At 45.1% G+C, this 12,451-nt stretch overlaps 1 protein-coding gene across 1 annotated transcript in view; it reads left to right on the top strand.

Moving 5' to 3' along the window:
- The window catches only part of PAPPA (pappalysin 1), a 221,432-nt gene that overhangs the window by 100,475 nt on the left and 108,506 nt on the right, over nt 1-12,451 (top strand). Inside the window, exon 9 of the mRNA XM_016152350.2 lies at nt 3,006-3,097. Coding sequence (XP_016007836.2) covers nt 3,006-3,097 — 92 coding nt within the window. The remainder of the gene's footprint in view (nt 1-3,005; nt 3,098-12,451) is intronic.

Raw genomic sequence — 12,451 nt, 5'->3', positions numbered from 1 at the left:
TTTACTTTCTATGTCTCAGCATTCAAGGGAATCATGAATGATGCAAATACGATCTGATGAGGGCCAATAAATTACTTTTCAACCTTCTGTGCAAAAAGATTGTAGTGTGTACAAGATTCTGCAGTCTCTCAACTGAACATGAAGATGGAGTTTCTGATGCTTAATGTAGCAAAATTGGAGAAAGGAAGACAGCAACTTCCAGCGTTTGATGCAGATGCTGTCTGGTGGCACACTGAGCAGCTGAGCAAGGCAGGCTCCAGGGAAAGCGCCCCATCATTTGTGGGCCCAAGAGGGAGCAGCGTATATGGAATATCCAGGAAACACTTGCGGTCATTGCTGACAACCCGTAATTGTGATCTGGGATTTTATAATTTAGCACAAAGAATAAAAAAGGAAACTTGCTAGACGTGGAACCTGATCTATAGCTCAGTCTATCCATGTTGGAGCCAGATATAGAGGCATTGGTAAAACACTGCCAACAGTGTCATTCTCCTTGCTGATGTAAAACTTTATTATTATTAATTTAAAGGGTATCCTAACTTAATTTTTTAGTGTTTTTACCCAGAGTTGTTATCCTGAAGAGACATCAAATACTTAAGTCGCCATCAGTTACCAAATAACTGTTGACATGCTTTATAGAAACTGAATGCAGCTTATGAATGGTTCCCTAAGCAAAAACAGACAAACAAAAACATCCAAAAACCAAAACAGAAAAACACAACTTTGAAGAAAAGGAGGGATGGTATCTTAGTTAATTGGATTTTTCATGGGATGGTACATGCTAATTTGCTACATATACATAAGGGAATTTACAAAGAAATGCAGATTGACCCAACACTCAGCGAGGTCCTCAGTGGATGAAAACACTGGATGGATGTTATGATGATGATGACACTATTTATAAATGTCATCTCCTTGTGTTCTTCCAACAACCTTTATGCGATAGGTCCTATTATATTACTTTACAAAAGAGACGACTAACACAAAGACTGGAGTGGTTTTCTCAAGCTCACAGTGAAGAGCAGAACCAAGATGTGAACCCAGGGCTCAAGTCCTTCCCTGGATCCCCCATTGCCTGACTGTGTGACTGACAGCTGTGCAAAGCTACCAAGTAAAGGAGTAGCTGCATGCTATCTGCCATGTCCCAGGCATTGGGGTGCTGGGGTGACAAAGATATGGTCCCTGCCTTTGGCATCTTCATGCTTGGTGTAGGAGGGTCTCAAGTAACAGGAAAGGGCAGTGGGTTTGACAAGTGCTGTGATAGATGGAGCCCAGTATCTTTGGACACAGATAAGATAGCCTCACTTTAGCCTGGGAGGTCAAGGAAGGTTTCTCAGAACCTCTCTGTCTAATGATAGATCTGTCGTGCTTAAAAGATATTTGTGGTGACTCTAATGTTTGGCTTAAACCAATAGAACATACTGTTTGGGTGGTGAGGGAAGAAGTGTTCTTTGTGGTTTAGGGAACCCAGCCCAGGTTAAAAAAAAAAAAAACCTCTCCCCAGATAACCCATGGAATAGCTTAGAAGCACAAGGCCAATGTGTGAGATTTACTGGCAGAGATTGGAATGTGGGCCTGATTTGGAATTTGGACTTCTTTGCTCATGGAGAGAATTTGGGTGGCTCTTCAGAGATCAATGCAATGTCCTAGCCATCTTTAGGATAGATGGATTGCAAGGCACCATCCTGCTACTCTGACACCTCCTAAAAGCAACAAACATTTCCCAGTGTTAATTGCCCTGGGTGAAAGGAAAAGTCTGAGGCCTCTTCCTTCTGTGACAGATCCCAGCTGGTCTCTAGGGAGGGAGGGACAGCTGCCACACACTTTGCGAAGACCTCCCAGGACAAAGTGGGAATGGGAACCGTGATTCCCATTCCTGTCACACTCGGTGCCAGTCACTCTACAGTGCATTTATTTCATTCTTGTACCTGCTCTAAGGAGTAGGTATAATTATCTCCATTTTAAACTGTAAGTAAACTGAGAATCAACATCTAAAATAGCACTGCACTGTCCAATGGATTTTTCTGCAACGATGGACATATATTCGGTACTGTCCAGTACAATAGCCACTCGCTACATCCAACAACTGAGGACTCGAAATGTGGCGACCGTAGCTGAGAAATAGAATTTTAAATTATTGTTAATCGATTTGAATTTTCAAAAATAGAAAGATCAGACAGAGAGATCAAGTGACTTGTCAGGAATCACACAGGTAGTTTGGAACAGGGGGATCAAACGTTTTATTTTTCTGAAAGGATGGGAATTTTCCAGAAAGTGGCAATTCATCCAGTCTTTCAGCTTGTATTCTCATTGATTGTTGCTCGCTTTCTGCCCATCCTAACCTCTGCAGAATCATCCTTAGGTGATGAAAATCATTCCTTAAAAAAGAGAGAGAAAGAGAGAAAGGGAGAGAAGAGGCATTTTTATTTCCTGGAAGTATAGTCCTACAGGCCTAGGAATTCTTAAAGCTGTGAAATGGCACAACCAATAGAGAAGGCAAAACTTTTTGGTAAAAGACCAAACCTGAGCATGTGAATGGAAAAATCTTGACTTTTAAGGGTATTGGAAAAGTAGGGAGAGGGTTGAGATGGGGCATAGTGAAGAAAGGCATTTATTTATATTTTAGAAAACTTCAAAGTCTCTCTTAAATCTACCATTTTGAAACGGCAGTGACATTTATCCAGACACAGTGAAACTGGATGTGTTTATTCATTTGTTCACTCATTCATCCATTTCTCATTCCTATCTGACTCACTAAGTTAACCAAGATCTCAGAGAATGAGTTTGAAGCAGAAATTCTACTTTGTCATCAGAAATGAGGCAACTATAATAGAATCTTATAAATTTACACCTTTTCAGCATCTCATTTTGAAGATGTAAAAACAGAGACTCACAAAGGGAAAGGGACTTGCCCGAGGCCTCACAAAAATTCATGACGAGGGAGGGACAGTCCCCTGTGCAGCTGTGGTTCTGAAGCTGATGTGACACATTTCTGTCTTCCGCAGAAGCGAAGGTGAAGAATGTGATGACATGAATAAGCTCAATGGTGATGGCTGCTCCCTTTTCTGCAAACAGGAAGTTTCCTTCAATTGCATTGGTAAGTCCTTGTCATTTCCCTGAGTCTGTCTGGAGAAGTGGACAATGAGGAATAGTTGGTCAATTATAATAACAGCAGTCATTACGACTAAATGATTGGTCCCTTCATATTACAAATATGTGTTGAGTGCCTCTCATGGGCCAGGCACCGTTTTAGGCAGCAGGGAATGTAGCATTGGAAATACACAAAAAGCAGATGCCCCTGCCCTCATGGAGCTTATGTTCCAGATGACAGTGATGACTATTTGATCTAGCTTCACCATATTTACATTATTGCTCTTCTTTAAGCCAACGTTCAGGATGGTTATTGTATAGATTTTTAAGGCTTTTATTCTTACTTTAGTGATGAGAAAAATCAAAAGCCAGAGAAATTATAAACCTTGCCCAGAGTTGCATAGGATAGAAGTGATCGAAGACGGAACTGGGACTTTAACCTCATTTTGCCTGGTTCTCAAGCATGTGCTCAGTTCATTTTGCTATACACCGGCCCGCCAGGATCCAGGGGCCACCATGGTGCCCTCTGCACACTCACAACCTTGGGCAGTCTCTCTGACTTAAGGAAGGAGGAATAGCAGAACAGCCTGTGTTTAGAAAGCAAATGTCCTTTTCCCACCTTTACCAAGTCAGTTGGGAAATTTGTTTGCCTCTGCCTTCCCTCGGAGTCTGGCTGATCTTGTTGTTTCAGCCCCACTTGGGAGGCCCTGGCCAGCCTGGGGCTGGTAAACAGACAGGGGTTGAGGGGCAGGGATGGAATTTTGAGCTGGCCCAGATGAGATCATACTTCCTTTAAGATGCAAATCGATACCTGAAGATCAAAGGTCCCTGGGCTAATCCCCTGGGCTCGAGGTGAAAACTAATCACAATTCATTTGCAAGTACAAAAGACAGAGGTGCTCTATCTGAAGAGGGAAGGCAGCTACAGAGGGAATGAAAACATTGGTGGGAAGATTTCTCACTGAAAGGCAATTTTCTAGGGCTAAAGGGGAGGAAATGTCATCGGGTCTTCACATTTGCAGTGCATTACGGGGGCGCGTTTAGACCTTCTCCCGGTAAATGGTGAGCTCCGTGCAGTCTTTATCATGTATCGTTTACCTTTCATTATCCTTAACACACATTTACTGAGCACCTACTCTCTTCTTGGCACCAAGGTCTGAGCAACGCAATAGAGGTGTCCAGCAACCGTTTGTGAATGGAAGAAAGGGAGATGTGGAGGGAGGAAGGACAGGAGTTTCTAGGCAGGGCCTTGGGAGTTTTTAAATGGCAGACGGTTTTCTTTTTTTTTATTTTTGTGTGTGTGTTGTTGTTTTGTTTTGTTTTGGTTTGGTTGTTTGCCTCTCCTCTGTTGATTTCTGATTGGCTCGTAATAAAAGCTTGATGGTGTGGTGGAAAGAGCCTTGGACTATACAATTTAGAAATCCAGCCTTCGGTTCCAGCTGCGCTGAGAACTTACTGCATAAAGCTGGCCAAGTCATTCCCCTGGTCTGGGACTCAGTTTATCTCCTATAAATTGAAAGTTTTGGGTTAATTAGACTTTAAGAGCATTACCTGCACTTCCGTTGTACGATTTCCAAGGTGTGTTACCATTTCTTATAATCGTGGCTCAACTTGAACCAAACCCTCATCTTTGCCGTCATCCTCATGACACCCCACATGACTCTCAGATCATGCTGAAAAATAGCTACCTGTTTTATTTGCACTAAGGTCGCATGTGACTTTAAGTGCTTCGTAAAGAAGGTTGGATGTGGTGAAGGTAAGTTATTGCTCCCGACTTCCATATTCATTGCGGCTTTAGCATTGTGCGGCAGTAAACAAAAATAGCATAGCTCCTTTCGGGTAGAAGCTCACTGTCCGTGGAACAGGTCTGCAAACTACTGTCCATAGGCCAGAACTGGCCTATTGCCTGTGCTTGTAAATAAAGTTTTACTGAAACACAGCACACCCGTTCCTTCATATATTGTCTGTGGCTGCTTTCCTGCTACAACAGGACGGAGTGGTTGCGACAGAGACCCTACAGGCCCAAGAGCCCAAAGTATTTACTGCCTCGCCCTTTCTAGACCACATTTGCTGACCCCTGTTTCATGGATTTGGATTTTTTGATGAGCTTGGGGGTTGGAGCCTGGTACAGAGAGGAAGTGAAAATTCTGATATGGTTCAACATTTCTTAGAAAAAGAACTGAATTTTAAATATACAGTGGTGGGGCCTAGGAGTCGTCATTAGAAATAACACGACTCTGAGTCCAGCCCTAGCTTGCCTTACGTCCTTGGGCCTCTCTTCCCCACCTGTACTTTGGCCAAAATAACTGGTTTGGCCTCAGCGATTTTCAAACTCTGTTGACTAAAATGCTTAAGAGAAAAGGAGTGAAGATGAGAAAGTGACCAAGAGAGTGAGACTTAGACACTCACAGATCCGTTTTTATATGCTGTCATTCTTTACTAGATTCTAGGCGTTCTACGGCTGAGGGTGACATTGCTTGAACATCTATCACGTATCAAGCACATTTATAAACTCTCATCCTCATAACAACTCTTTTATTGCCCTGCTTTTACAAAGAGAACATTGAGGCACAGGGAGGTGAACTCAGGATAAACAGTTAAGTGGCAGACCCCTGAGTTCACTGTGGTAAGCTGCATGCAAAAAGATAGCTCTTGGTCTTGTGGGGCTTCAGGGATGAATGAGGAACGTCCCACTACAGCACAATTCATGGAATAAATTAACGGAACGGCATACAAAACCATCAGTGGTGTGGATGGTGTCCAGGGAGGGTCCTCGGTTACCCCTGTATGGGAAGTTTGTCTTGTGTTAGGGGTAGGACCTCAGCGATAGTCCCCACCCTTGCCATTTAGAATTTCATTACAGAGACTCACAGACACACAGGTCATTCCAGAAAAAAGGGGTCTGTCCAGAGATCCCAGATCCTAGGAACTGTATTTCAAGAATAAACACTCCATGGCTTTGAGTCCAGAAAACCATCATCCTCTAAGAAACACAGCTAAGGAACAGACATGAATCTTCGTCTCCCCAAAGATCCAGCTTTAATGAGTCAGAGAAATGGGATGGGAATGTGGGAGGCTTTGCTGAGGTGGACAGTGTTCTCATTATTACATTTGTCAAGACAGTGGTCAAGATAGTGGCTGAGAGAACAGGCTTGAGTGAGACTAACTTGTGTTCATAACATGGTCTAGACATGTGACCTTGGCTAAGCTTCAGTGTTCTCATCCAGAAAAAGGTAAAAGTCCTGAGACTTAACTGGAAGTTATTTACCAATGTTTTTGGATATTCACTATCTGCATTGTCTCCCTAGATTTAGAAAAGAACTCTCCTCATTATAATAATGATGAGGCAGAGCCCAACCCCCACATGGAAGTTGAAAACTCAGGCATCTCCCTCTCTCAGTCCCCCTTGTAGCTGAGTGTGGGAGCAAGACCTACACTGTCCCCTTGACCCGCAGTTAGACACACCACCCCACGACTCTGAATCAGAAGACATAGGGACTCTGAAGGAACCATTTTGATAAAGATGGCGGGAGTGCCCACAATCTTTGCATTTCCAGAGTACCAGTGACAGCAACTAGCATTAGTACTAAAGGGATGACACATAGCAACAGCTCTGAGATGCTTTCACAGAACCTGTCACGGGGCCCAATCTCGAGCTTGAAATTGGACTTCTGCGCATGCAAGCCTGGCTTTCCAGCCCTCCCGAAGCGTCTTCCATACATTTCCAATATTCTTTAAATATTATTTGTTTGTTTGCTTGTTTTGCTTAAGTTTGCCAAAGTTGGTTTCTGTTGATCGTCACTCAGAATCCTGACGGAAAATTGTTGTCATAAGATACTATGCGGTTTAGCCCCATTCTTAGCAAGTTGGGTGCACTTAATGCACACTATTACTTTTCTCTGTGTGTATGTGTGTGGGGGTTGTGGGTGTGTGGATATGTGCATGTGTATGTGTGCATGTGAAGGGGTAAGTATCCATGACAACCACCATTTTTGGGTACCCACTAGGTTGTATGCCCTGTGTCATTCACCTTTTTTTAATGTGAGCCTATGCGAGGTCTCATATCCAGAGATGTTAGATGACAGATCTGATACCTACAATGATGTCATGACTTACCCAGAGTCACACAGCTCATAGAGGTATGATCCCATCTCCAGAGTAAGCAGAGAGCCCCTGCTCTTTCTACTCTGCCCCCATCTGAATTTCCTCCATTCCTTCCTTCCTTCCTTCCTTCCTTCCTTCCTTCCTTCCTTCCTTCCTTCCTTCCTTCCTTCTTTCCTTTCTTCACTCCTTCTCTTCTTATTTTTTGTCACTGACCATTTAGTAAGGCTAATGTTTTCCCTGGGTTTGGTAACACCAGTGTGAGGGTGGGTGACAGATTTATGGTGGCACTCCCATTCACTTTTCAGAAGCCCACACATCCGGAAGTATTCCCAAGGTGCCAATACGTTATTATGCAACAGCCTGGGATTTCCCTTTCCCACTTTCCCACCCCCAGGGCTGTTATCCCTACCCCCACCCCCAGCACATAACAAGTTGCTCTTTAAAAGGAACACGATCCACAAGATCTCTTAGGCAATGCATGCTACATCCCCGGCGATATGGAAATTATCTTCTCCTTTTCTCCCCTTCTTAAAATATAACATATACCAGATCTGAGGTTCCAGTTGAAAAATGTGGTATCAGTAAACTGATAACTCGCCCCCAACAGGCACTGGCTGGAGGCGTTGTTCAGCAGCTTTGGGAATTCTGTTTCTAAAAGCACTGAGTCATAAACTGCAGACAGGCTGCTGATAACAGCTGAAGGAAGGAGGGAAGGTAATGGTCAAATTAGTTAGACAAAATGTGAAGCATCACCGAAAGGGGTTAGAGCTAGTAATATATCTTGAGCCGGTGCTGGAAATGTGCTACCTTCTGCGATGATATTTAGTCCATTACAGGAGATGTGATGGTGGAGGACTCTTCATGTCATGTTTGCGTTTACAATCCTATGTCCTTCAGGATAGCTCAGTCCAGGTCCCAGTGTAGACCTGGAAGCCTGGGTGGCCGCTTAGCATCTTAGAGCCTCAGTTTCTTCCTTTGTGAAGTGAGAGTGATTGGGCTGTGAGGGCTCTAACGCTTCTCTCTCCCCGTCTGACACAGGAGTCCTTCGTTTGTCAAACATCTATTTAAAGGCTTTGGGGTTTCAAATTCTGCTTGGTGCTGATTCGTAGTTAAGAAAACAAAGAGACCACCACGTTGTCTCTCCCGGGCATACACGCAGTCCCTGTGTGTCTCTTGTTCACGCTCCCTCCTCACTCCTCCCTTCTCCCCTGTTCCCTGCCTTTAGTCTTACTTTGTCTCTGGTCCTCACACGGCATCTCCAGCCCTGTCCTAGAGCCAAGGCCAATAACTCAATTATCTGTGAGGCAGATAAGAGGGAGGAGGAGGGAGTAATTTTCCTCCCCACCAGTCGCTGGGAAGGGGAGGATCACCCCACTTTGTGGCCCCTCTGTCAGGCCGCCCTGGCCTGCTCCGAGCCAAGGCGAGAAAGGAAAACAAAAAGATGAATTGCCCTGTCTTCTCGGTGGATGTTCTAATGAGACTTTAGGACAACAATGGTGAAAAAGGACAACAGCCTCTGGTGGGGGGAGGGGAGGGAGATGGGGGGCGGAGAATGGGCTCTGCTGGGAGTCGCGTTATTGTTATTTTTCTTCCTAACTACTTGAAATCATAATAGATGACCCACCTCTCACCTTACAAAGAAACTGAAATTTAAAAAACAAAACAAAACTTCTCCTAGTTGCGTGTACTCCTTCAGACCTCCCTCCGTAGAAGACTAGTGACTTTCACGGAAATGCCTTCTTGAAATAAAGCTTCCCTTGGATTGAAGGCAGGCCTTTTAAATAAGAGAAGAGAAACCTTAGTGGTGGGCATGGCGGAGGTAGCGATGAGGGCGATCGTGGTGATGACCCATCAGCTAGGATGGGTGGCGTGATTAGCAATGGCGTAATGACACACGGCATGGCATAATGATTAATTATGGATTCACGTGGATTCGGCATTCACCCATGATGGAGTCTGAGTGAAAGCCTGGCCCAGACCCTTTTGATCTGTGCCTCCGTTTTCTCATCAGTAAAATGGGTTAGTAACAGTCCTTACCTCTTACTGCTGTTGTGAGAATGAAATGGGGTTATATAGGTAAAGCGATTTAAGACAGCGGCACCTGTTTTAAGTGTCACGTGCCTGTTTGCTACTTGCTGCTATTGTTATTGTTATTAATTAAGAAGTCGCATCAGTCCTCCCAGGAACCATGTGAGACAAATAATATCATTATCAGTTTGGCAGAGGAAAGAAACTAAGGTTCAGAGAGGTTAAGTAACTTGCTCAAGGTCACATAGCTAGAAATAGAGGTAGTATTCACAGTACCTAAGCAGAGTCTGTACACTTAACCATGAAGTTATTTCACTTATTATGCATGTAACTGTATCAGCCTTTGTGCCAAGAATCCTTTTTTCCAAATGATTTCATTCATCTGCCCAGCAACTGTGTTTAATCAGAATAGTAACACTCATTTTGCTGGTGAGGAAACTGAGGCACTGAGCCAGTGATTAAGCGAGTTGCCCTAAGTAATAGAGCTCGATAACTTCAGATCCCATCAGCCTGCCTCTAAAGACCATGCTAGTATCTAGGGAAAGCCCCCCAAAAGCAGAGAGCCCCCCTTTCCCTCTATTTCTGCATTGGCACCATTGACTCACAGCAGGAAATGAAAGTGGGTACATACGTCCTTCCTGTGCCTTTTTCATGAGTCGGGAACACAACAGTTTTCAGTTATTATCACCCTGTAAACGTTCCACTGCATGAAGCCCATGCCTCCGACAGAAGGCCCGTCTGTGTTTCGGGGCCGTATTTTCATTTTTAACAGTTCACCCTCCTTTGACAGTAGCCATAGATTGTTTTTTTGCTTACGAGGACTTCGACACTGACTCCCGTTGTCGTGGCAGTGTGTCGGAGACAGAGGAGCCTGAGTTCACATGCCTATTGGTTGTGCCATCTCGGGGGTCTCCCATCCTCTCCCTGAGTCTCAGTCTCTCCTTCTGGGAAAGGGACGTATATTTTTAACATCTGCACCTAGAGTTCCATTTAGAGAAAGATGGGAATAATGTCTATAGAGTGTTTAGCACAATGCATGGAAGTTAGTGAACACACAAGAATGCTGCTCAATGCCCCTTCGTCTCCCCTTTCTCAGTTATCAACTCAAAAATAGTCCTAAACTGGATCCTGCCATTAAAATGTGGCGGTACCTTAGGCAAAGTGACTGAACCCCCTTGATCTCAGTTTCCCCAACTATAAAGAGATGGGCGTGAGCCAGATGAGCTTTCAGGGCCCTTTCAGCTCTGACTTCTAGAATTTAAATCCCAGATCATTATTGTTTTTAAACTGTGCATTTTAAAAGAAATGAGGGCTTGGGGAGGAGAAAGGAATTCCTTTAACCCAAAGGGTCAAAGGGGGTCACCGAGGGGACAAAGAGGCAGGAAAAGGAGGCGATGGGGCGGAAGGCTTCCATGCAGGGCAAGACCAAAGATCTGAAGTCCTCCACTGGGGAGGTCTGATGGATGCATTCAAACACCCTTGAGTCAGCACGGGTTAGGATCAAGCCTGCCATCCAGCCTCAGACCATGGCTTACCACCTCTTTGGAAACCCGGGAGGCCTATCCCACAGAGAGGCTGGGCTGGAATGAAAAGAAGCAGGTCAGCCTCTGACGCCAGAAGGGAGCAATTCTAGCCCTCAGCCCAGGCTGGCTTCCTGACTCTCAGGGAGGGGTCGGGCTTGGAAGGACTCGGAGCTTGCCTGAATTCGAGGAATCAGGACCAAACTTTGATGTGTGCCTTTGAAAAGGCAGCCCCAGTCTAAGGCAGGTGAATCCGGGTAGCCAAGAACAAGGGCTTCTTTGTGGCATTTAAAGTGACCAGAAACCTGCCTGCTCATGCATGTGCCTCATTGTGCATCTATGTAGTCGTGAGCGAGGTAGCCTGGGAAAGGGACAGGCCTGGGGGCCAGGTGTCAGGGCCTTCTCCTAGCTCCTGGCTCTCTGCTCTTTCTTGGGGGACATGTTGGGTTGGAAGAGACATTTAATATTCATGAGTGTGATCTCTACTTGAAGGGAGTGCCCTGGGGGAAACTGAAATATTAAGCAAGTGAGGGACGTAGACCTAATTGTACCCTATCCTCCTCCTTCTCCTCCTCCTCCTCCTCCTCCTCCTCCTCCTCCTCCTCCTCCTCCTCCTTCTCCTCCTTCTTCTTCTTTTTATTTTTTTATTTTTTTGGACAGAGAACTAATATGCTTAAAATAAAATGATGGATAGGCAGTCAGGATGGTGCGAAAACCCCACTGCTCCAGCCTGCAGCTCCGTGCTCTAATATATGCCGTCAGAACTAGGCAGAAGATGGTGCAAATTGGCTGCTGGGTCACCTCACGTCATCTAGTCACACATTCACTGATGCCTGCTGTGTGCCTAGCACTGCGCTAGTTGCAAGGAAAACAGCAGTGAACAAGGGAGGCCAGAGAGGCCAGAAAAATGACACTAATAATTATTTAAAAGCAATCGTTGAGAATGCCAGTACGTGGAAATCCTGGGAGGTGTATAAGTGAAGGATCCCTTACACTGAGGGGTCAGGAATAGCCTCCTTAAAGACATGGCATTTAACCTGAGACTGGAAGACGGAATAGGAAGTGGACAAACTAGGAAGATGTGGAGCAGGGGCAGCGAGTGAGGACGCAAGAAATTCAGACTATTAAATCTTGGAGGCAGGGAAGAACTTTTGAAGAGGTCAAAGAAAGTCAGCATGACCGGATGGTAGTGAAGGAGGAAGAGTGAGGAGCCTGGAGCTTTGCAGGCTTTAATTCTTCAGGTCCTTGACGACTGTGTTGAGGCTGTTGCTTACAGCACGAAAGGGGAAGATGACTTGTACGTGTGCATTCCGCACTAGGCACCGTAGGCCAGTGCATGTTCGAATAGATCAGGGGTCATATACCATGGCCAAACCCCACCTGCTGCCTGTTCGGGTAGGTAAAGTTTGGCTGAAACACAATTCTGCCCCCTTGGTGATATTTACCACTACAACGATGGTTGAGCAGTTTACAAGAGAGACTTCGTATGGCCCCCACAATGCCAAAATATGTACTGTCTGGCACTGCACAGAGAAAGTTGCTAACCGAATGTTGGCGTAAATGGATGAGTATCTAGGTGGGTGAAAAATTATCCAGTTGAGGAGAGGTCAAGGCAGATGAGAGAGAGAGAGAGAGAGAGAGAGGGGCGAGACTATCAGCTCATCCTCTCCTTCCTGGGCCTACAGCAGCATAGCTGTGATTGTGTCAACT

This window comes from Rousettus aegyptiacus, unplaced genomic scaffold, assembly GCF_014176215.1.
Source record: "Rousettus aegyptiacus isolate mRouAeg1 unplaced genomic scaffold, mRouAeg1.p scaffold_m13_p_3, whole genome shotgun sequence".
Lineage (NCBI taxonomy): Eukaryota > Metazoa > Chordata > Mammalia > Chiroptera > Pteropodidae > Rousettus > Rousettus aegyptiacus.
The sequence above is the reverse complement of the archived record's forward strand: the minus strand, read 5'-3'. Positions and strand labels throughout refer to the sequence as shown.